This window comes from Schistocerca cancellata, chromosome 5, assembly GCF_023864275.1.
Source record: "Schistocerca cancellata isolate TAMUIC-IGC-003103 chromosome 5, iqSchCanc2.1, whole genome shotgun sequence".
Taxonomy (NCBI): Eukaryota; Metazoa; Arthropoda; class Insecta; order Orthoptera; family Acrididae; genus Schistocerca; species Schistocerca cancellata.
Genome location: NC_064630.1, coordinates 832,806,631 through 832,832,871, shown reverse-complemented (window position 1 = coordinate 832,832,871; position 26,241 = coordinate 832,806,631). Strand labels below are relative to the sequence as shown.

The following is a 26,241-nucleotide window of genomic DNA, read 5'->3' as shown; positions in this document are numbered from 1 at the left end:
ACCAAGGTATATTGATGAATGTATGACGAAAGAAATTAGTACTATAATATCTGGAAGAAACTTCATCACTGTATCAAAAAAATCTGTAAATCTACCTATCTTCATTGGTAAAAGCCCAAACTGTATAATATTCCTGTAATGTAAAAACCTAATTACTATGTAAAACCAGGCCAAAGTTCCCTGATTTCTGTCTGCTGTGTTTATTATAAATGTTCTCACTTACCCTATGTAATCTAATAACTGGTGATGCATATTTTGTTGCTTGGAGGTAGAAACAAGCTAACTGTATAAAACCATTGTGGTTTTGTGAATAATTTTGGATAATGAAGAACTAGCTTATAAAACAGAGATACATTTTCAGTGTAGCACTATACTTGAGTTTTAACTCAGTTGTAAGGGAGTATAGCTCTATATAAGACTTCAGTACTGATATTTGTATACTGTTTTGAGAAAACTTGTCGGAAAATTAGAGTAACTGTCCCTTCTAAAAATATACTAAGTGTTGTGAACACCTTGATGCCCCAAATAGACTCAGAAATTTCTCTACAAATTCATGGGTTATGAATACTGCATTGGAGAGTGATAATTATTAGTGTTATCATTTTTCCCAAATATGAATTGTAATTCTCTGAAAATCAAAGGAGGGATAATAATACGATTGCGTATCAAAAAAAAAATATATATATATATATAGTGTGTAATTTTATTGATATAGTCTCAATGAACTTCATAATATTTTTATGCACTGTGAGAATGTACTACTGACTATTGTTCTAGACTGAACTATGTCCTTGCACATACTTAAGTGATGCATTCACTTTGAACGCGGATTCTTATAGGCGTGGAATCAACAGTGACTAGTGGCACCCACTGCTTTCATGAATCTGCTTACGTATCATACCTTGCAGTTAATCAGTCATCGTCCTTAATTACAGGAAAGTGTTTGCTGCGCATTAGTTCTTAAAGTTTTGTTTCGAGTCAGATAGTCTCAATAATCTTTTCATGACGATTGAAATATTCTTCATATATATATCACAAAAATTTCAGGCACATGTGTGATTGATTTATGCTTAAACAAAAATGTTTGTACTTTCATGGCCTCTGAAGCGAGAAACTGTTTTTTAGTTTTTTAAACAACTCTTTATTACAAGAATGGAATTACACACGCAAGTCATAAACAATAATCTGTGACGAATAATTATAAAAACTATACTGAAATTTGCTTCATAATTATACTGCAAACTAAGAAATACTATCTGAACAAAATACCTATTTCTTTAAACAAAGTGTATTTATGCACAACCAAGGCCCGCTGATAAAATAAACTTTAATGTGCTACCAGTTTTGAGAGAAACGATCGTCGTAAGGCTAGCTGTATAGCAATGGAGAGAACACAAGAGATACGTTTGAAGAACTATCAGTGGAATCATATGCAATGAACTATCTCACATAATTGTCATAAATATTGTTATGGCCGCTTATAAGATACCATTCTGTAGTGACAATGGCAATAAAATTAAATCGACACTACATAGTAATGGAATTGACAGTCTTCATACATATAAACGAAATATCCAAGGTTAAAATGCATTTATGGGAACGTATATTCTTATAAATACAAATATATCGTGTGAAAGCGGCATGAGATTCAGCGATCACATGCGGTCAACAAAAAATAAGTGCGTTATAGAAGTTTCCTGGAAGATTACAGCAGTATGCCAGACGGAGATTCGAACCTGGGACTTTTGCCTTCGGCGGGCAAGTGCTCTACCGACCGCAGCGGCTACATGTGTGCCCGCCGGCAGGACTGGTGCTCTGCCGCCGCGGGTTCAACCCCGCCGCCCCTGCTGCCCTATCTTCCTGCCTTCACGAACATTACCCTATCTTCCTGCCTTCACGAACGTTGCTGTCGGAAGTAAAGTGAAGCTGTGGTCGTGAGTTGTAAGTCGACAGAGCACATGCCTGTGACGAAAGGCGAAGGTCTCAAGTTCGAGTGTCCGTCCAGCACACCGCTTAAATGTGCCAGGTAGTTTCAGATCTGCGCACAGTCCTGTGTAAAGTGAAATACCAGTCTGAAATTGTGATGTATGTGAAAAATATTAGCATTTCTGTGTTCTGTCCTGGGCTGCGGAGAGCTGTTCCCTGCTGCCATGTGGCGTGTCTTTTGCACACTGAGGAAGAGGATAGCAGATTTCTATTTACAAGTCGACGTAAAAACAAAATATGGAAAGAGCTTCTAACTGTCGATAGTTAAGCAAAGAATGCAGCAACAGTTCACGATTTTCTTTACACATACAGGCTGGGTAGCGATGTGAGAACTACCATCATTTTTGACACAAATCTAAATACGTTTCTAGTAAATGCTGCGCAAACACTGTCTCCACGTACGGGTACACCGTAATTGCTCAACCACGCAAACGTTTGGGGTTACACTCGTCTGGTATGAGACGTTCCCTGGGTGGTCCACTGGGGGCCGAACCGCATGATAACCCTGGGTTCAGTGTGGGGCGGCGGTGGGGTGGGTGGTAGCCTGTTGTGGGGTTGTGAACCACTGAGGGCTACGGGGGGACGAAGTCTCCCCGTCGTTTCTAGGTCTCCGGTACAGTACATAATACACACAAATGCTTATTTCATCAGCAGTTGTCGATGACACATAATTATCATTTTTTTCAGATGTCGAAAGACCTACTACACGCAGAAAATTTGAATGCCTTGCGTTTGTTAACTACTAGCAGGGACGTTCTGAGTGTATCGATCACTGTTTACCACGAAATTTGGTGCAGCGATAGAACAACTGTGGTCGCCTATAGCGTCCGAGCGAAGGTAAAAAAAAAAAGAACACTTTTCTGTCGAATGGTGTCTATTATTTCACGACTGCCAGTTTCCGACACTGTCCACCATCATAGTCGTGGTTACGCAGAGACCGCCTTACACAAAAAACGTCAGTTTCACATTGATATATGCGTTTGAGTGTCTCTCTTTGTCCTGGTGTTTGTCTCATTGTACAGGATTTGCTGTTTCCACGCCACAGTGCTCAGTTAGTTTAAGGGAGAGAAGTTGTGTGCTCCATCCATTTGAGGACTGAGTTAGTACTGAAATGTCTATTATCGTATGATAACTGTATAGCATGCCTGGCAACCGAGAAATCGCGGAATCGAATCCCGGTAGGGCAACAGCAATTTTCAGTGAACCTTTAATGTAGCCGTTACCTCTCAGCAGTGTGAGGAGACTCCACAGCCGACACACAGCTGAGAATCCACGTTAAACAGCGAGGTAACCGTGTCGGGTAAGTGGGTTAGGTTAGGGACACATGACATCCAACTGAAAGACTTGCTCCACGGCATTGAACCAAACGAAATTATTGTTGTTAATAATAGTAATGGGTGTGTGGCATTGTTGATAATAATAATGAACGTATGGAATTAGTCGCCGGGAGACCCCTCGCGGGGTGGTTCGGCCGCCGCTCCACAAGTTCTTTAACGCCACTACGGCGATTTGCGAGTGAATGAGGATGAAATGATGATGAAAGACACACAACACCCAGTCATTTCAAGGCAGAGAAAATCTCTGACGCCGCCGGGAATCGAACTGGGGACCCCGTGCGCGGGAAGCGAGAACGCTACCGCGAGGCCACGAGCCGTGGGCATTATTGTTGTTAATTCTCTGTGTATCGAATTTTTTAAGGCGCAGATTTGCGATGAGCTCAAGAGTTGTCTAATGGGGGTGCAAAACCGACTAAAAACTACTTTTAGGCTGACGCAGTGAGCTGTTGGAGCAAACTGGATCCTGTACATACGAAACTAAGTTTTCTCGGGAGACCGGCTACAGTGCCACTACGAATGGGGCCCGAAGATGGGCGACATTGCCCGAAAGCGGTGACCTCGGCTTACAGCTCCTGCTTGGGCGGGCGAGCACCGGCGTCGCGCCGCCGCCAGTCCTCGGCCACCATGTGGGCGCACTTCTCGCCGATCATGATGGACGGCACGTTGGTGTTGCAGCGCACGACGAGCGGCATGACGGAGGCGTCGGCCACGCGCAGGCCTCGCACGCCGTGCACGCGCAGCCGCGGGTCGACCACGGCGTCGGGGTCTGCGGCGGGCCCCATCTTGGCGGTGCCGGCCGGGTGGTACAGCGTGGTGGTGAGGTGCGGCAGCGCGCACCGCCAGTAGTCCTCGGTGGCGGGCCGGCGGTCGGCGCACGCCGCCAGCGGCAGGTCGCGCACGGCGAAGCCGGCGTCGCGCAGCGCGCGCGTCGCGCCCATGCGGTGCGCGAACGCCACGCCGGCCACGTGGTTGTCGAGGTCGCGCGGGTCCGCGTAGTAGGCGGCGTCGACGAGGGGCCGCAGGCGCGGGTCGGCGCCGGCCAGGCGCACGCGGCCGCGGCTCGTCGGCGCCAGCAGCGTCGGGATCACCAGCAGCGCGTCGTCGCGCTCCGTCAGCCGCGCCAGCGCCGCCGCCGCCTCCTCGCCGAAGTTGTAGTCGTGCGCCAGCGCGCCCACCAGCTCCTTCTCCACGTGGATGTAGTGCATCTGCATGTCCGGGTAGGTCGGCGAGTCCACCTCCGGGAGGCCCACCCGGTTGGGGGGCGCCTCGTCCGTCCGGAGGAACCCGGTGAAGGAGCTGACTCTGGTGGTCGACAACGGCCCCGTCCTGTTCAGCAGGTACTGGAAAGCGGCCTCTTCGGGCGACGTCTTCGTCGGCGGCTTTCTCGTGTAGTACAACCCGGTGTACATCAGGTGGTCCTGTAGGTTGTATCCGACCTTCAGATCCTTTATTACGGGTATTCCGAACTTCTCCAGATGATCTTTCGGCCCGATTCCTGAGTGCATCAGTATGTGCGGCGTGTCGACGGCTCCCGCCGATACGATTACCTCCTTCTTGACTGCGACTTCTTTCACCTCGCCGTCTTTTACGTACCGCACGCCGTACGCCGTCCGCGTCTCCGGGTCGACGAGCACTTTGGTGACGTAGGCGAACTTGGCGACGTGCAGGTTCTTCCTGTCCCTGGCCGGCGCCAGGTACCCGCGGGCCGTGCTCCACCTGGTGCCGTTCTTGATGTTGCAGTGCACCCGGCCGAACCCCAAGTTCGGCTCGGCGCTGTAGTCCTCGATTATCTTGAACCCGAGCTCCCGGGCAGCCTCTACTAGGGCGTCCGTGTAGGGCTCGACGAACTCCGGCATGGTGGCGAATATCGGGCCGCCGCGGCCGTGCACGGACTCGGTGTGCGGCCTCTTCTCCAGTTCCTTCTCGTCGAAGTCCTCGAGCTTCTTGAAGAACGGCAGCACGTCCCGGTAGGCCCAGCCGTCGTTGCCGAGCGCGGCCCAGCTGTCGTAGTCCTGCGGGCTGCCCCGGATGTAGACCATGGCGTTGAGCACGCTGGAGCCGCCCAGCACCTTGCCGCGCGGCCACGAGCAGCGGCCGCCCTTCAGCGCCAGGCACGACAGCCCGTCCGGCTCCGTCAGGTAGGCCCAGTCTGCCTGCAACCAGAGCACGCCCGGTCGCCGCACTAGCAACAGGCGGCAAATCGTCGACTAAAACCGAAGTCGTATCAGGTGCTCCACAGGGAAGCGTCCTGGGACCTCTGCTCTCCCTCATCTATATAAATGACCTGGGTGACAATCTGAGCAATTCTCTTAGGTTGTTCGCGGATGATGCTGTAATTCACCGTCTAGTAAGGTCATCCGAAGACCAGTATCAGTTGCAAAGCGATTTAGAAAAGATTGCTGTATGGTGTGGCAGGTGGCAGTTGATGCTAAATAACGAAAATTGAGAGGTGATCCACACGAGTTCCAAAAGAAATCCGTTGGAATTTGATTACTCGATAAATAGTACAATTGTCAAGGCTGTCAATTCAACTAAGTACCTGCGTGTTAAAATTACGAACAACCTCAGTTGGAAAGACCACATAGATAATATAGTGGGGAAGGCGTGCCAAAGGTTGCGTTTCATTGGCAGGGCACTTAGAAGATGCAACAAGTCCACTAAAGAGACAGCTTACACTACACTCGTTCGTCCTCTGTTAGAATATTGCCTTCACGGTGTGTGATCCGTACCAGGTGGGATTCACGGAGGACATCGAAAGCGCGCAAAAAAGGGAAGCTCGTTTTGTATTATCACGTCATAGGGGAGAGAGTGTGGCAGATGTGATACGCGAGTTGGGATGGAAGTCATTAAAGCAAAGACGTTTTTCGTCGCGGCGAGATCTATTTACAAAATTTCAGTCACCAACTTTCTCTTCCGAATGCGAAAATATTTTGTTGAGGCCAACCTACATAGGTAGGAATGATCATCAAAATAAAATAAGAGATATCAGAGCGCGAACAGAAAGGTTTAGGTGCTCGTTTTTCCCGCGCTCTGTTCGGGAGTGGAATGGTAGAGAGATAATATGATTGTGGTTCGATGAACCCTCTGCCAAGCACTTAAATGTGAATTGCACAGTAATCATGTAGATGTAGATGTAGATGTAGATGTTGTCTACACTCGGTGCACGAGTATGGTTTGTTTTTGCTGGATTAGCTTTTCCCTCCACAATCGTCAATCAGCAGGCTAGCGCCAACACCGCAGTGTTTTACTTGGAGTGGCCTCATTGGAGGTGTACGCCGTGATCTTTGAGCTGACAGTGCCAGAGGTGAAAGAAGTGATAATTGTGACATAGAAACCCTCACACTGACTGCTGCTGGACCGCCACACTTGAGATCCGTACTGACCCACTTCTCAATGCAGACCACTCTGAAAATAATTGTTCGGTGAGTGTTCTTGTGTTCGATCGAAGCTAAAAGGAAAATTCTAATAGAGTCTCGTCCCTGCAACATCCTTGTTGTTTGAGGGCAACACGCAGTAGTGCAAGACGAAACGTGTGTAAATTGTGAGCCTAAACTGTACCGATATTTTTCTGGAGATAAGGCAAGTACCCCAACTGAAACAGAATGCAAAACGCTGTAAAATACGAATATGTGTCTGTTTTACAACGCATCAAGATTATTTATCCTTGAACTTCGTATCTGTGTACAATCATAGTAAATGAAATTATATTAGTCATAAAGCAAAATATTGCCTTGAAACAATATATGTCAACACATAGAATAATTACTTATATTTCCAAATATAAAAATTTCCGCTTTGTTGTACACTCTTCCAATGTACGTCATCGATGTATAAACGCGGAGTTTTAATGAAATGATTAAATCATAGAGGGATATGACAACTCTTGGCAGACTATGGATAAAGTCATCACAGTGGCTTTTGATGCTGGAATACTGCAGTGTGAATACACTGAAAATGGTCTAGCATGCTGACACTTTTCTCTTTTCATGTCTGCACGCATTTCACTCCACTGTATTTTAACCATTCCTTTGAATACCTTCGTACTTCCATCACGAATAAGGGAAGACATACCGATAACACAGCAGCTTCTATTTCCGGAGTATGACTCTACAAGTGCTGTGTGTGTTGACGTATTGATTCCAGCAAATCCTTAGGATTTGTAAAATAATATCTCATTTATTATACTTATCATAACTGTTTCTTCAGTGAGTTGTGCTTCTACAGCCATTACGTTTGTTAACCTTCAGACAACGCATTGCTACTCAGACGAATGATGTCGAAGTGAAGTATAACAGACAGATTTTTATTTAAAAATAACGTTGTTCATATTTAGCTCTACGAGTTGGAGTACCTCCGCCACCTCCATGTCTAACACCTTTTACAGGGTCCCATCGTTACGATTAATTGATACAGCGAAGAATGACTGAGGAGGCCAGGTTGTACTACTGCCCCAAACAAATAGGCATCAAACTAGTTTCTAAGTGGGACTTATCGCAATTTTTATAACGTGTGCTTTGAAGCAGCAGCATATTGTGTACAATGTACATCGAAACCCAACGGCAAAACGTTTAGAATGTATTAAACTGCAGAAAAAACAAAAAAATGTAAGATTACACATGATGAAAACGTATAATTACTATAGTGAAAACGCGAGGAAAATGTTCATAGTGAGAGTGGATCGTTTTCAGACGTTAGGAAAATGTTCGTTGAGAGCGTGGATCGTTTTCAAACGTTACCGCGTGGCTGTCAAAGTATACGTTTAAACATTCATGTACACTCCGTAAGCAAACATTCTGTGGTGGATAGTACTTTGTACTTCAGTCGCTTTCTCAGACACTGAGAGCACAAATGTTGCGAGGAGTAAAGCTTTGTCTGTTTCCTTCCGTACGCGCACTCTGCATAAGCCTCATATTCGGAGTCTCCTTGCGAGGTATACAGCCAGCAGAATTCATCCACTGTCTTGCTCGAACAGCAGTTCTCTGCATTTACCTGAAAATGACTTCGAGTAATGACATCGTCTTTCTTTCCATTTCAGTTCTTTAAACTTCTATTAAGTAATCGAAACACGTTTTTTTAACCTTATTTCACAATCTATTATTATTATACGACCTAGGTTTCGGGTTATAGTCGCATTATCTACACTCCTGGAAATGGAAAAAAGAACGCATTGACACCGGTGTGTCAGACCCACCATACTTGCTCCGGACACTGCGAGAGGGCTGTACAAGCAATGATCACACGCACGGCACAGCGGACACACCAGGAACCGCGGTGTTGGCCGTCGAATGGCGCTAGCTGCGCAGCATTTGTGCACCGCCGCCGTCAGTGTCAGCCAGTTTGCCGTGGCATACGGAGCTCCATCGCAGTCTTTAACACTGGTAGCATGCCGCGACAGCGTGGACGTGAACCGTATGTGCAGTTGACGGACTTTGAGCGAGGGCGTATAGTGGGCGTGCGGGAGGCCGGGTGGACGTACCGCCGAATTGCTCAACACGTGGGGCGTGAGGTCTCCACAGTACATCGATGTTGTCGCCAGTGGTCGGCGGAAGGTGCACGTGCCCGTCGACCTGGGACCGGACCGCAGCGACGCACGGATGCACGCCAAGACCGTAGGATCCTACGCAGTGCCGTAGGGGACGGCACCGCCACTTCCCAGCAAATTAGGGACACTGTTGCTCCTGGGGTATCGGCGAGGACCATTCGCAACCGTCTCCATGAAGCTGGGCTACGGTCCCGCACACCGTTAGGCCGTCTTCCGCTCACGCCCCAACATCGTGCAGCCCGCCTCCAGTGGTGTCGCGACAGGCGTGAATGGAGGGACGAATGGAGACGTGTCATCTTCAGCGATGAGAGTCGCTTCTGCCTTGGTGCCAATGATGGTCGTATGCGTGTTTGGCGCCGTGCAGGTGAGCGCCACAATCAGGACTGCATACGACCGAGGCACACAGGGCCAACACCCGGCATCATGGTATGGGGAGCGATCTCCTACACTGGCCGTACACCACTGGTGATCGTCGAGGGGACACTGAATAGTGCACGGTACATCCAAACCGTCATCGAACCCATCGTTCTACCATTCCTAGACCGGAAAGGGAACTTGCAGTTCCAACAGGGCAATGCACGTCCGCATGTATCCCGTGCCACCCAACGTGCTCTAGAAGGTGTAAGTCAACTACCCTGGCCAGCAAGATCTCCGGATCTGTCCTCCATTTAGCATGTTTGGGACTGGATGAAGCGTCGTCTCACGCGGTCTGTACGTCCAGCACGAACGCTGGTCCAACTGAGGCGCCAGGTGGAAATGGCATGGCAAGCCGTTCCACAGGACGACATCCAGCATCTCTACGATCGTCTCCATGGGAGAATAGCAGCCTGCATTGCTGCGAAAGGTGGATATACACTGTACTAGTGCCGACATTGTGCATGCTCTGTTGCCTGTGTCTATGTGTCTGTGGTTCTGTCAGTGTGATCATGTGATGTATCTGACCCCAGGAATGTGTCAATAAAGTTTCCCCTTCCTGGGACAATGATTTCACGGTGTTCTTATTTCAATTTCCAGGAGTGTAGTAAACAACTGATACCAACGATTGTAAGCAAACACAGATCAGTAAGCCACGTTCTTAATCTATCGATCCGGGACTTAAACGATAAAAGTTTTCTTTGTTGACAAGTTTGACACAGCTGCAATTGTATTCTACAACACTAACAGCGTTTACAACAACTATCGAATAGACATACACTGGAGTAGAGCTATGTGTGGAAGAATGGGAATTTGTGTCGCCATCTATTTGGAGGTTGTACAATTGTCTAAATGGGTGAATAACTGACTTGAGTTTGCTCACTAAGAGGCAGATGTGGGGATACACAAATCTGATTTTTAATTTCTAATTTTTCTAATTGAGTGAGCATTGCACACTTTCCCTCTATGTGTTGGACTTCTAACATCTATTACATGATTGTAGTTTAAGCTATTTTCAGCAAAGGATAAACCTGTCTCCTTTAATCTGCAGGTCCCGTGGTATTCTGCGGTTCTACTACAGGTTGACCTCCCTTTGTCTCCTATACAGCGGGACTGACACTCCCGACAATCATAAACCCCAGTTTTCATGACGGCCCGTAGCTTATCTTTGGATTGATGAAACATTTCAAAATCAAAATGTGTGTGAAATCTTACGGGACTTAACTGCTAAGGCCATCAGTCCCAAAGCTTACAAACAACCTAAATTGTCCTAAGGACAAACACACACACACCCATGCCCGAGGGAGGACTCGAACCTCCGCCGGGACCAGCCGCACAGACCATGACTGCAGCGCCCGAGACCGCTTGGCTAATCCCGCTCGGTGATGAAACATTTGCCCAATGTCTCTGGGACAGAAAAACACAGAGAAAGCCTTTGCCTTTAAAATGCATTTGTTCAGCATCTGAGAGTATACCGAAGAGCATGCACTCCCTTTAGACTTTGTTTCAGGTTAGCGAGGAATTCAGAACTGAGAGAGGAGCCATGGATGGAGATGCATTCTTTGAACTTCTTTGTCTCTTTTTCGCATGAGGTGCGGAGACCTTTTACGTTTACATCTACATCTACATCTACGCCAGCATCTGTCGGTGTGTAGTGGAGGGTACTTTATGCAACACTGTCACTTTTCCCTCTCCCTGTCCTAGTCGCGAATGGTTCGCTGGAAGAACGACTACCGGCAACCCTCAACGTGCGCTCGTATCTCTCTAAATCTATTTTCACGATCTTTTCGCGAGACGTACGTAGCAAGATGCAGTATAAAAAAATGGTTCAAGTGGCTCTGAGCACTATGGGACTTAACAGCGGAGGTCATCATTCCCCTAGAACTTAGAACTACTTAAACCTAACTAACCTAAGGACATCACACACATCCATGCCCGAGGCAGGATTCGAACCTGCGACCGCAGCGGTCGCGCGGTATCAGACTGCAGTCCCTAGAACCGCTCGGCGACTCCGGCCGGCGATGCAGTATACTTGTTGACTCCACTAGACCGTACGATCTCGGACCTTTAACAGTAAACCACGACGCGATGCAGAAAGCTTCTCACGCAGCGTCTGGCACACGAGTTGGCTGATCATCTCCGTGACGCCTTGGTGCTTGCTAAATAAACCTGTAACGAAACGTGCTGCTCTTCTTTGGATCTGCTCTACCTGCTCTATCAATAGTGTTTGGTTCGGATCCCAAGCCTGACGTACAATATTCAAGTATCGGTCCAGCGAGGATTTTGTAAGCTACCTATTTTCTTCGAGGACTACATTTCCTGAGGTTTCTTCCAATGAATCTGTTGGGCCTCTGTCTTTTCTGCAATTAATTTTACGTGGTCGTTCCAGTTTAAATCAGTCCGTACACGTACTCCTGCATATTTTTTGGAAGTAACCGCTTCTAGTGATCGTTTTGTAGTCGTGTTATCGTACAATAAAGCGTCTCTCTGTCTGTGTATACCCATAACGATATAATTGTTAACGCTGAGGGTCAACTGTCAGTTCCTACACCAAGCGTGGATACTCTGCACACCTATCTACGTGTCGCTACAGTTTTCTAGCGTTGCGGCTTCGTGCAGAATCAATAACATCGCCGCGAAAAGCCTCATGGAACTGCCGATATTGTATGTTCTGTGACTTATATCTATCGTGAAAAGTAATGCACCTACAACATTTCACTGCGGTACGCCGGAAGTCTCTTTTACGTCTGAAGACTTGTCTTAATTGAGAATGACGTACTGTGTTCTTTATGTTGGAAACTCTTCAGTCCAGTCACGCAGCTGGTCTAATATCCCACACGCTCGTATTTTGTTCATTAGGTGGTAGCGCGGAACTGTACCGAGCGCCTTGCCATGTCACGTAGCTGGTGTCCACCCCGTTCTGCGTCACTTGGACCAACACAGCGAGCTGCGCTTCACACGACAGTTGATTTGGAACCCATGTTGAGGGGATACTTGGTCTCCAGAAATGTCATAATACACCAACTATAAAACAGGTTCCAGAATCTTACGACTGACCAAAGTCAGAGGTATAGGGCTACAGTTTTGTGCGCCTGTTCTACGATCCTTCTCGAAAAGGGGAAATACTTGTGCTTTTTCCAAACTTTAGGAACTCTTCACTCCTCCAGAGACCTGCGGTGCACAGCTGCTACAAGAGGGCGAGTTCTTTCGTGTACTAGAAGCAGAATCGAACCAGAGTAGCTCATCAGGTGTAGTGGCCTTCCCTCTCTCGAGCAATTACAGCCTCTTTTCCTTCCATTACGGTATCAGCAGTTTGTCGCTCCTACGACGATTTAAAGGAGGAACTACAGTCGCACTTCCTCGGTGAAACATTTTTGGGAAATACGTCTGTGTCGTCCTCCATTTGATTCCCGTTATGGTCGCAGTGTATCCGGACACATGGCTCTGATCCGTTTACTGTTTTAAAGCAAGACCGAAACTTCTTAAGATTTTCTGTCAAGTCGGCACACAGAATTTTACTTCAAACTTCGTAAAAAGCACGCGTGGCTCTCCTTACGTTAATTTTGGCTCCGTTTAGTTTTTTTTCGTCTGTGAAGCTTTGGCTACGATTATATTTACAATGAATCTCTCTTATCTTTCGTAGCAGATTTATAACACGGGTGTCGATATACGGCGTGTCTTCTCCATCCCTCACAACTCGGATTGCCACATACCTGTCCAAAGCGTGTTGTAAGTGCTCTTCAACTTTTTCCATTGATACTCAACGTTGTTAGTGCCAGAGATGATATTTCTATTCTGACCGTTGAGGATATCTGAATTCTGTCTTTTCTTCGCATTTTCTAAGCAGAATGGTCTCCCTAACTTTGTTATTATTCACCTGTACAGCCGCATTCAGTGACGCTGTAACGGCCTTCTGATCAGTGACCCCCTCTTGAACGCTGAGTCGAAAAGTTCAGGTCCATTACCAGCTGTTACCTTCACGAGTCGATCCTCTGATTAATTTCTCAAGGTAATTTTCGGACAAGGCATTTAAAAGAATTTCAGAAATTTCCTTGTCATTACTACAAACCTCCTAGTCTATAAAGGAAAGTTGAAATATCGACCTAAAACTGCAGCATGACCAGAAAATTTATTGAAATATTCTCCAAGTTTCCCGTCAAATGTTTCGCCATTACCGGTCCTGCTCTTGATCCACCAATAACATTTCTCTTCACCCGAATTATTTAGCATTCGGGATCTGCACTAATCTTGAGAGATTGCAGGGCACTCTCACTCCTGATTCGGTGTGGGGAATATAATCTATGGCGATTTGACCTCATAAATTGTGATGAAATGGTGGGCAGCGGTTTATGGACTTGTTTGCATGATCTAGGGAAAGAAATAAGGTAAACTTTACCTGCGTTCAAAGGAACAGGGTGTCGACTTAAACAACTGCAGTAAAAGCACGGCGATGGTGGGGCGACAAAGCGTGTTTTTTCTGGAGAACGGTGAGGAGACATTTCCAGACGGCCCTTGCCGCGACGCATTGTGCAGAAACACATTAAGTTTTGGCGCCAGACGTCCAGGTATACGGACTAGCGCCGAAAAATAGCCGACAGCGCATTGTAGGCCTTGTTAGCGAGCAAGCCGCCAAAAGAAATGTAAACGTTCTGCAAATGTCCGTGGGACAGGAAAACTGGGGCCCGGACGTCCAGACTCTGTTTCAAAACATTTTTTGTCAATGCGAGTTTATGGCCATTCTTTGCAAACTTTGGAATGGACGCAACAGGGGAGATAACAAGCTGTTTATGGAGGGCTGTGTTTCCACCCTGTATTGTGTTAACAAAAGACACGACAAATCTGTGGGAAAGATCCCGCGAAGCTGAATTTTTTCCGTTTTCTGCCAATTAACTTTAAGTCTCTGATTGGTCAAATCGGTTTGCAGCGCAAAGACCATTCACTGAGCTTAGAATGCCGGGCTCCAACTCGTGATTGGCTTGTGTGTAAGTGGGGGAAGTCAAAAAAGAGGAATGTGCTTTTGGAACCGAGCCGGCAAGGAAATGGGGAGAAAGGGAGATAGGCACTCTGGTACGAAGCCTCTTGTACTGGCGCTTCGCTAATAAAGAACTGCAGCTCTCTACCTTGTGTCCTTTGCTAGGGCGCGACTTGGAGCCTATGCCAGTCACCTTCTGAACCGTCAGAGGTACAGCTTATATCATCACGGTCACAACGAGTGACATGTGTGTGTACTTATTAGTCTTGAGTCGGCCGTCTAAACATCTGACGTATTCCGACACGCACAGTCGTGGCACGGACACAAACTGGTTTGGCAGACCAGCAAACGGGTCCACCTGCACACTGGAATCCATTTGGGTTTCAGAGGCTCATAGGGAAGTATCTGCATTCTGAATCAACTGAACACGAGACCGCGTACTTGCATTTTTCGGGAACGCGCATTTAATAACAGACTGCCGCCGTCCATGACTTCAGTCACCGAACGCATCGTACTGTGTCACCTTGACCAGTAGGATGGTAAAGTACTCGCTGCTGCGACGTAGGGCTATAATATCTAATTCTCAGCATCCTTTTCTTTCGAACCATATTTTTCCTTTTTTTTGTATGGTAGAATATAGATGCTTGGTGGTTGCGTAGTTTGATGCCATAACCTGTATTCACGTGTATGAAGTGAGATAAAGTGAGTAGTGTTCTGGTTAATGTCGTGTGTCGATTCCCAACAGATCACTTTGTCCACCATAGATCCCATTTTAGGAAGGCTTTTGTTAAATAAATATTTTTTTTGTATGATGATTCTTTAAAAATTTTGTTGTCTTGTCTTGTTTAAAATCAATAAATCGATTGTGAATTAAACTACGACTTCTGATTAACAGTAGCTTTTTCATTTTGTCCACTGCGTGGATCATTTACTTCATTAACAGTAATCTTCTTTCAATCTCACTACATGTTATCGTGTTTTTATGACGTCTCTACCACCAGTGTTCAACCTATCTTTGCGATTTACACTCGTGTCTGAATTTAGAGGGGCCAGCCGGTGTGGCCGGGCGGTTCTAGGCGCTTCAGTCTGGAACCGCCCGACCGCTACCGGCGCAGTTTCGAATCCTGCCTCGGCCATGGATGTGTTCGATGTCCTTTGTTTAGTTAGGCTTAAGTAGTTCTAAGTTCTACGGGACTGATGACGTCAGATTTTAAGTCCCATAGTGCTCAGAGCCATTTGAACCATTTTTTTTTTAATTTAGAAATTTACTGCTGTTGACATATGATTTCAAAAATGGTTCAAATGGCTCTGAGCACTATGGAACCTAACTTCTGAGGTCATCCGTTCCCTAGAACTTAGCACTACTTAAACCTAACTAACCTAAGGACATCACACACATCCATGCCCCAGGAAGGATTCGAACCTGAGACCGTAGCGCTCTCGCGGTTCCAGACTGTAGCCCCTAGAACCGCTCGGCCACTTCGGCCGGCCATCTGATTTCACTCATATTTCTATTCCCAGTACTATGAAGGCATTGTTACTGTTTGTAAGTGAGACTAGTTCTGCGTCGCTCTTACAGTTAACTAATACGATGATGATATTTCATTCCTGCATCTGGTATGACAGATGCTACGCTACCTGGACTCGCAATGCATCTTACCGGGCGTCTGGAGGTTATCCTCTCTCCTAAAAATCCACGTGTACACCCGAGTAGCCGCTTCCTGCATGTAGTGCACGTCTGACGTATTAAGGAAGGTCCTACAGTTTGTTCAATGCGCCAATGGATTCCTGGAACGTCCACTGTCAGGTCTACTTGATGAGAACACCACTCGCCGAGGTCAGGCCGCATCACTATGTTGTATTCGGTCTCGTCAACAGTGGACTTAAATTTCCAGGAGTATGGCTAGCAAAACTGTCTTCCGTTTGCCTTGCCTTCTGGTGATACCGTGAATTTGTTTTACCTCATTTGTCTTCGTTCTATGACGACCAGACGTGTAGCGAGGCTACAGAAGTTTACCGCTAATGATTTAGTAGTATAAAGGTGACCTCGTTCTCTTGTTTAAGACAATTATTGTGGCCGAGCGGTTCTAGGGGCTTCAGTCGGGAGCCGCTACGGTCGCAGGTTGAAATCCGGCCTCGGGCATAGATGTGTGTGATGTCCTTAGGTTAATTAGGTTTAAGTAGTTTAAGTTCTAGGGGACTGATGACGACAGATGTTAAGTCGCATAGTGCTCAGAGTCATTTGAACCATTTGAACCTTGAGCATAATACAGTAAGTTGGCAAAATCGATCAATTACAACAAATTCGATGTATAGGTGCTTTAATTAAAGCAGAAATCACATAACACACAAAAAAACCGGAATTGTGTTGATCAAGTGCGAATTTAAGACAAAGAAATAATCACTGTGTGAGAAACTGGACTGAGAAGGATCTCTCAATTTTTCAGTGCTGCAGTGTGTCGCGTCACGTAATGACGACAAGAATGGTAGCAGAGAGAAGGAAGCTCAAGCTGTGGTGTCACCGCCAGACACCACACTTGTTAGGTGGTAGCCTTTACATCGGCCGCGGTCCGTTAGTATACGTCGGACCTGCGTGTCGCCACTATCAGTGATTGCAGACCGAGCGCCGCCACACGGCAGGTCTAGAGAGACTCCCTAGCACTCGCCCCAGTTGGACAGCCGACTTTGCTAGCGATGGTTCACTGACTACATGCGCTCTCATTTGCAGAGACGACAGTTTAGCATAGCCTTCAGCTACGTCATTTGCTACGACCTAGCAAGGTGCCATATTGAGTTACTAGAATGTATTCTGAACAGATAATATTGTGAATCATGTACCGTCAAGAGCGACGTTCATCATCAATGGATTAAAGTTAAGTATCAAACTAACCCGTAGTCTGGGGGTAGCGTCTTTGATTCATAATCGAAACGTCTTCGGTCTCGGGTTCGATCCCTGCCACTGCCTATATTTTGATAAATAATCAGCATTGGCGGCCGAAGACCTCCGGCGTAAGAAGTCAGCTTGATTCTGCAAACGGCCTTGTCAAAGAGGGCGGAGGAGCGGATAGAGGTTCAGGGCACTCTCTTGTCCTAGGGGTGGGAAATTGCCCCTAAAGGCGGAAGAATCAGCAATGATCAACGACATGAGGATGCAGAAGGCAATGGAAACCACTGCATTAAAGACACGTAACGTGTATCCACAGGACATGTGGCCTGTGTCATGATGATCTCTCCATTGGCAAAAGATTCCGGAATAGTCCCCCATTCGGATCTCCGGGAGGGGACTGCCAAGGGGGAGGTTACCATGAGAAAAAGATTGAATAATCAACGGAAGGATAACGTTCTACTAGTCGGGGCGTGGAATGTCAGAAGCTTGAACGTGATAGGGAAACTAGAAAATCTGAATCTAAATATAGTCAACGACGGACGGAGCATGGAGGACATCAAAAGCAGACTCGCTATGGCAAAAAAGGCATTTCTGGCCAAGAGAAGTCTACTAATATCAAATACCGGCCTTAATTGGAGGAATAAATTTCTGAGGATGTACGTCTGGAGTACAGCATTGTATGGTAGTGAAACATGGACTGTGGGAAAACCGGAACAGAAGAGAATCGAAGCGTTTGAGATGTGGTGCTGTAGACGAATGTTGAAAATTAGGTGGACTGATAAGGTAAGAAACGAGGAGGTTCTACGCAGAATCGGAGAGGAAAGGAATATGTGGAAAACACTGATAAGGAGAAGGGACAGGACATCTGCTAAGACATGAGGGAATGACTTCCATGGTACTAGAGGGAGCTGTAGAGGGCAAAAACTATAGAGGAAGACAGAGATTGGAATACGTCAAGCAAATGATTGAGGACGTAGGTTGCAAGTGCTTCTCTGAGATGAAGAGGTTAGCACAGGAAAGGAATTAGTGGCGGGCCGCATCAAACCAGTCAGTAGACTGATGAAAAAAAAAAATTACGTCCCGCTTTGTGAATTCTAATTCCTTGTCATGTTCTAGACCTCGCGTCAGTATAGCTCTTCCCTCCTCACGCCAGCCTGCGTGAGTCAAATGCGTGCATTTCGGCATCCACTAGTAACACGGTGTTGGCTCTTCTGCCAACACAACATAAGCCGTGTCACGTGTAGAGCAACGTCTGGGACGGAGTGCTGGACAGTAGAGCGACGGGGGAGCGCCAGGGAGCGGCAGCGCAGCCGACGGCGCTCGTCGTGCTCACTGACTGACTGGCCGGTGTGGGCGGCGCGGCGAGTCCGCAGCCAGCAGGGCGAGGGCGCGGACGGCTGCCGTCACAGAGGGGGGCGGGGGAGGGCGGCCGCAGTCCGCAGCCAGGAGCGCTCCCTGCGGCCTGTTCTCTGACTTGCGCCACGTGACCTTGACGTTGCGGCACCCGCTTTTTTAAAACGGAAACATTTACTGGTCTCGAAGAACACTTCAAAGACATAAAATACAGGGTGATTCAAAAAGAATACCACAACTTTAAAAATGTGTATTTAATGAAAGAAACATAATATAACCTTCTGTTATACATCATTACAAAGAGTATTTAAAAAGGTTTTTTTTCACTCAAAAACAAGTTCGGAGATGTTCAATATGGCCCTCTCCAGACACTATACTCCATTCACCGAAACAAGAAACGTACTGTAAACACGGCAAGGCGCGTGACCACAGCGCTGCCATCGAGGGGTGTACAAGGCACGGGTGTCAGAAACTAAAAAATGAAAGTCCTGTTTTTTTATAATTTGGCACTGAACATGATAAAGTGATCCGAGAACTACCTTCCGACACCTCATTTTACATTACACTAAAATTTATTGTCACTGAAAAACAGAAATATTTAAGCTTTCAGGAAAAGTTGTCTTTTCGCGTTACTCTATATTTATCACGCCATATCTCCTAAACTGTGTGTCGCACAGCAAAATAATTTTATAATTGCCTTCAGTACTGTATTTTGATGACGTCTGCAAATTTTCTGCCCAATAGAGTCAGTAATATTGAAGTAATAAATTAAAATCTCACGTCTGATGCATAACTTTTACCAAATCATCATCCGAAATATAGTAAGCGACAAACTTTTCCCCTTTGAATTTTTTTGTGGGGGTGTAAGCGAAAAAAGTTTCAGAAAGGTTTGAATTTAATTTTGTAGTTTCTTCGAATGCGATCGGTGCAACCGTTTGTCCTTTATGAGCGATGCATTGTGCGGTTCGCAGGCGCTGCGCTCTGTCAGTGTGGCCGTCTCAGTTGCATGTGTGAGCTCATTAGTGGGTACAGCGGCGATTTTAGGATATCTTAAGTTCATCTGTAAAGACGCTTGAAAGACTAGTTGTTGATTATTAGACTAAGTATATGTGTTTGTAGTCACGTTAAGCATTCACTGTTTATGTGCGCATCCGATAGCATCGCATGGTTTCTAATTTTATATATTCACTTATTTCATTAGCATCACATACGGCTGTCCTTATTATGTCATCCACCGATTCAGCGAGCGAGGTCGACGTGTCAGTTCAGAGTCCACCAAAGAAGCGAGCAAAGAGGAAATCATTAAGTTCTTCTGAGAAGCACGTGGTGCTTAATGTGTATAAAACGGAGCTGTTACATCCAGAGCAGTCGAAGAGTGATATTGTTTCGAAAACAGCTGCAGCTACAGGAGTTGGACGTTCTTCAGTGTATCGTGTGATATGTGAGTACAAGGCCACACACTCTTTGAAGTCTCCCGAGAAAGGAAAATTACGACAGAAACTTTCTGAAAGTGTTGATGACTTCGATAGAAATGCGATACGAAGGAAAGTACACGAATTTTTTTTTTTCGTAACGAATTGCCAACAACTGACAAAGTGCTTACAGTCGTGAACAAAGATGCAGATCTGGGCAATTTTCGGAGAACTACATTTGATAAATTATTGAGAGAAATGAATTTCAAATATGTCCGGCGTGGGCGCGATAGCATCCTAATAGACAGGGATGACATCATTTTATGGAGCCGGCGTTATCTTCTAACCATTAAACGGTTGAGAGATGAAGGCAGACCCATATACTATTTGTACGACACGTGTGTGAACGCAGGACATACCCAAAGTTACGTCTAGGTAGATGACACTATAAATTCCTCAAAACAAGAGTTTCTGTCCGGGTTATCCACCGGAAGCAAGGGCCCATCAGGTAAAGGGAAACGTCTGATTATCGCACACATTGGCAGCAAAGCAGGGTTCCTTGAAGGATGTTTGTGGACTTTCGAATCCAAGAAAAGTGGAGATTATCATGAGGAGATGTGCGCCGAAACCTTCGAGAAGTGGTTTCAAGATGTTCTTCCTCGGCTTCAGTAAAATGCAGTTATTGTTCTTGATAACATGCCGTACCATTCTCGGAGAAAAGAAAAAGTTCCCAACGCGAATTCCAATAAGCACGAAATATCAGAGTGGCTAAAATCTAATAACATCGATTTCGAAGACGGTATGTTGAAGGAAGAACTTTTAGATATAGATAAAAATAACAGAGCAGCGCACAACGAATACACAATAGATGAAATGGCGAAGAATGTACGGAAAACTGTTCTCAGAATTCCTCCGTACCACTGTGAATCAAACGCCATCGAGTTAGTGTGGGCCTGAATCAAAGGCAGCGAAAAACAAAACATACAAAATGCCGGAAGTTAAAGTACTGCTAGAAGAAGCAGTAAGAACAGTGACTGCAGAGACTTGGAACAAGTGCATCCTCCATGTCGTAGAAAAAGTGGAAACTCAAATCTGGCAATTAGACTGCATTATAGAGGAGAGAGAGGAGCGGTTTGTTACAAACCTCAATGAAAACAGTTCAAGTTCGACAGAGTGAACCTTGTTTCGTCCTTTATCAGTATTATTACTGGTATTGTTATTAGAATTAACAATTAATTGTGTTTGAATGGAGCGTTTTGTTAGCAACCTGAATGAAAATAAATCTGCTTCGACAGAATGAACTCAGTTTAACATTGTTTTAACATTATTGTTAAACTTATTTCGTACATTGTTGCCCAGGTTTCTCACGGTCCGCTGTGACCGCTCGGCAGCCAGCCGAACGCCGCCAGCTGCAAAGCGTGCGCCAAGGATTTTCCACACCCCTATGTATCACGTGAACACCGAATGCTTTCTCTGGAAACGAGCGTAGTCGCTCACGTGACACTGTTTATGTTTCGTCCCAGCTCTCGGTGAATAGACTTTAGAGCAATATCAACCCGATACTCCAACTCGTTCCACACTCTCTGTAGCATATCAGGCGTAAGAGTTTGGATAGCTGCTGTTATTTCTCGTTTCAAATCATCAATGGTGGCTGGGAGAGGTGGCCGAAACACCATATACTTAACATACCCCCATAAGAAAAAATCGCAGGGGGTAAGATCAGGCTTCTTGGAGGCCAGTGATGAAGTGCTCTGTCACGGGCTACCTGGCGGCCGATCCATCGCCTCGGGTTGTTGACGTTCAGGTAGTTACGGACAGATTGTGGAATTTGCAGCTCTCTGCTAGCTCTACGAGTCGATTTTCCTGGGCTGCGAACAAATGATTGCTGGATGCGTGCTACATTTTCATCACTCGTTCTCGGCCGTCCAGAACTTTTCCCTTTGCACAAACACCCATTCTCTGTAAACTGTTTATACCAACGTTTAATACACCACCTATCAGGAGGTTTAACATCATACTTCGTTCGAAATGCACGCTGAACAACTGTCGTCGATTCACTTCTGCCATACTCAATAACACAAAAAGCTTTCTGTTGAGCGGTCGCCATCTTAGCATCAACTGACGCTGACGCCTAGTCAACAGCGCCTCAAGCGAACAAATGTACAACTAAATGAAACTTTATAGCTCCCTTAATTCGCCGACAGATAGTGCTTAGCTCTGCCTTTTGTCGTTGCAGAGTTTTAAATTCCTAAAGTTGTTGTATTCTTTTTGAATCACCCCGTATATTGGACTAGTTCAAACAGTGAGAAAATAACAGAGCACTGTCCCGCCGTCAGAAATTGGTGCGCTACTGCAACAACTGTAAGCACGCGTGACAGGCTATTGTGCATCGTTAGTTTATTAACGTGACTGTCATGTGCAGCGCACCAAGTGTTGTCCTTCGCCACAGTCGCATTCCGTAAAAAGTTCCGGTCAGACCACTCAGCACGTTGAGTTATCGCATCCCAGCGCCGTGTGTTTATTTATTTTATTTCGTCCTTTGATTTATTTAACCTGCCAAGATTAGGGCCATTAGACAATCTAACCACGTGTTCTACATATTACATACTTTACGATAAGTATCATACAAGTTCCATCTCATACACAACATCATAAAACAGATAGTCGTTGCTATTGGACAAAAAAAGGGGAGAATAGACGCAGTTTACATTCGATCTTGAAAAGCGACAAGTTATAGGAAGAGACAGCAATGGATGCCACAGAGGGATCGATAGAAAGAGAACGTGATAAAACAGAGTTAACAAATTTGGTGGTAGAGGAACTGAGGTGACTCGCTGAGAAATCAAAAGAAGCGTAACGACAGAAGATGGGAGCATTTGCTCCACTGTCTGACAGGCGGTTAAGTGGCCACGTCCGTGCATTTTGGGGAAACACTAAGAATGTGGCAGCAGGGCTTGCTTCTTGAATGGATTTATGAGCACTTCGTATAAGAGGCGTGCGGCGGGTACGGATAAGGTATTCGCGAATATGTCTGTTTCACGGACGGAGACACTACGGGAACTACACAAGTGAGACTGTGCGATGTTTTACATAAGTTCGAAATTTAGCACGAACTTATATACGATGTGCTTTTAATACACACATCAAAAAAAGTATTGCATCACCTTGGTTCCGGGAGTTCCGAAACCTGTACAGAAAACTGGAATAGAGATCAACATAAACATCATTTCCGCCCTTTTTGCTGCTCATGAAAACCACACATTGCATGTTGTACCACCATACAGCGAGACCTTCAGTGGCGATGGTCCACGTTGCTGTACACACCAGTATCTCTAATACCCAGTAACACGCCCTCTTGCATTGATGCCAGCCTGTATTCGTCGTAGCATACTATCTACAAGTTTATCAAGGCACTGTTGGTCCACATTGTCCCACTCCTCAACGGCGATTCGGCGTAGATCTCTCAGAGTGCTTGATGGGTAACGTCGTCCATAAACAGCCCTTTTCAATCCCAGGCATGTTCGAAAGGGTTTATGCCTGGAGAACATGATGGCCACTCTAGTTGAGCGACATCGTTATCCTGAAGGAAGTCATTTACAAGATGTGCACGATGGAGGCGCGAGTTCTCGTCCATGAAGTCGAATGCCTCGCCAATATGCTGCCGATACGGTTGCACTATCGGTCGGAGGATGGCATTCACGTATCGTACAGCCGTTACGGCGCATTCCATGACCACCAGCGGCGTACCCCATATAACGCCACCCCAAAAAAGTAGGCAATCTCCACCTTGGTGCACTCGCTGGACAGTATGTCCGTGTTCAGCCTGACTAGGTTACCTCCAAACACGTCTCAGACGACTGTCTGGTTGAAGGCCTATGCGTGAACGTGACGCCAATCCTGAGCTGTCAATTCGGCATGTTATTGGGCCCATCTGTACCGCGCTGCAGGGTGTCGTGGTTGCAAAGATGGACCTCGCCATGGACATTGGCAGTGAAGTTGCACATCATGCAGAGTATTGCGCACAGTTTGGGTCGTAACACGACTTCCTGTGGCTGCACGAAAAGCATGATTCAACATGATGGCGGTGCTGTCGGAGTTCCTCCGAGCCATAATCCGTAGGTAGCGGTTATCTATTGCAGTAGTTGTCCTTGGGCGGCCTGAGCGAGGCATGTCATCGACAATCCTGTCTCTCTGTATCTCCTCCATCTCCGAACAAGGTCGGCCGCGATGGCCGAGCGGTTCTAGGCGCTGCAGTCCGGAACCGCGCGACTGCTACGGTCGCAGGTTCGAATCCTTTCTCGGGCATGGATGTGTGTGATGTCCTTAAGTTAGTTAGGTTTAAGTAGTTCTAAGTTCTAGGGGACTGACGACCACAGATGTTAAGTCCCATAGTGCTCATAGCCATTTGAACCATTTTGTCCGAACAACATCGCTTTGGTTCACTCCGAGACGTCTGGACACTTCCCTAGTTGAGAGCCGTTCCTGGAACAAAGTAACAATGCGGACGCTATCGAACCGCGGTATTGACCTTCTAGGCATGGTTAAACGTAAACAATATGAGCCCTGTACCTCCTTCCTGCTGGAATGACTGGAACTGATCCGCTGTCGGACCCCCTCCGTCTAAAAGGCGCTGCTCAGACATGGTTATTTACATCTTTGGGCGGGTTTAGTAAAATCTCTGAATAGTCAAAGGGATTGTGTCTGTGATACAGTATCCACAGTCAATGTCTATCTTCAGTAGTTCTGGGAACCGGGGTGATGCAAAACTTTTTTTGGTGTTTGTAGTTGCCACAACGATACATTGTCTCGAAATCATGGCACAAAACGTAAAGACATTCTGATCCTATGTAAAGTACACCAGTGGCCAAAAGCAATCAGTGCTTTCATTGCACGATGACAATGGTGATATTCTTAATCACATAGCCACTAAAGAGAGTTACTAAACACGGTCTTCCAAAGTTGCTTCACAGAAAAAGACGAAATAAAAATTCCAGAATTCGAATCAAGAACAACTGCTGAGTAACTTGGAAGTGGATATCCGCACTGTAGTGAAGCAGCTAATAACACTTACGAAAAGCAGGGCTTCCGGTCCAAATTGTATACCAGTCATGTCTCTTTCGGAGTACGCTGACACACTGGCACCAAACTCAGCAATCAAATACAGGTGCTCGCTCGTAGAAATATCTAGACCCAAGTACTGGAAAGCTGTACAAGTCACATCAATACCCAAGAACGGAAATAGGAGTAATCCGCCGAATTACAGACCCGTATCGCTGACGTCGATTCGCAGGAGTATTTTAGAACATATACCGTGTTCCAACATTATGAATAACATCGTAGAAAACAATTTATTGACAAGGAGCATACACGAACTCATAAAATATAAAAAACATGGTTCAAATGGCTGGAAGCACATCTGAGCTCATCAGTCCCCTAGAACATAGAACTACTTAAACCTAACTAACCGAAGGACATCACACACATCCATGCCCGAGGCAGGATTCGAACCTGCGGCTGTAGTAGCAACGCGGTTCCCGACTGAAGCTCCTAGAACCGTTCGGCCACAACGGCCGGCCAGAAAATATCTTTCTCGTGAAACGCATCTAGGCCTTTATTGCAACGAAGTAATGAGTGCTATCGACAGGGAACGTCAAACTGTTTCCGTAATTTTAGATTTTCAGAAGACTTTTGATACCGTTTCTCACAAGCGACTTCTAAATAAATTGCTTGCTCCAGGACTATCGTCTCAGCCGTGTGACTTGATTCGTGACTTCCTGTCGCGAAAGTCTGACGGAAAGTCGACGAGTAACACTGAATTAATATCTGCTGCCCCCAAAGGAAGTGTTATAGGCCCTCTGCTGTTCCTGATGTATATAAAAGATCTAGGAGGCAGTCTGAGCAGCCCTCTTAGCTTATTTGCAGATGAGGCTGTCATTTAACGTCTTGTAAAGTCATCAGATGATCAAATGCAATATGAAAATGATTTAGACAAGATAGTTACATGGTGTGAAAAGTGGCAACTGACTAAATCATGAAAAATGTGAAGACATGCGCATGAGCATTGAAGGAAATTCGCTAAATTTCTGTTACACGATAAATTACAATACCCAAAGGCTGTAAATTCAACTAAATACTTAGTGATTACAGTTACGAATTACTTAAACCGGAACGATCGCATAGATAATGTTCTGTGGAAAGCTAACCAAACACTGATATTTATTGACAGAACATTTAGAAAATGCAGCAAGTCTACTAGAGACGCTTGTACGCCTTCCTCTGGAGTATTTCTGTGCGATGTGAGATCCGCATGAGATAGGACTGACGCAGGACATCTAAAA

The 26,241-nt window shown here is 46.1% G+C and overlaps 1 protein-coding gene across 1 annotated transcript in view; it reads right to left on the bottom strand.

The window, feature by feature from the left end:
• Window positions 1–1,117: 1,117 nt before the first annotated feature.
• LOC126187725 (glucose dehydrogenase [FAD, quinone]-like) overlaps window positions 1,118–26,241 on the bottom strand; it is a 46,447-nt gene continuing 21,323 nt past the window's right edge. Inside the window, exon 3 of the mRNA XM_049928968.1 lies at window positions 1,118–5,476. Coding sequence (XP_049784925.1) covers window positions 3,887–5,476 — 1,590 coding nt within the window. The 3' untranslated portion in view covers window positions 1,118–3,886. The remainder of the gene's footprint in view (window positions 5,477–26,241) is intronic.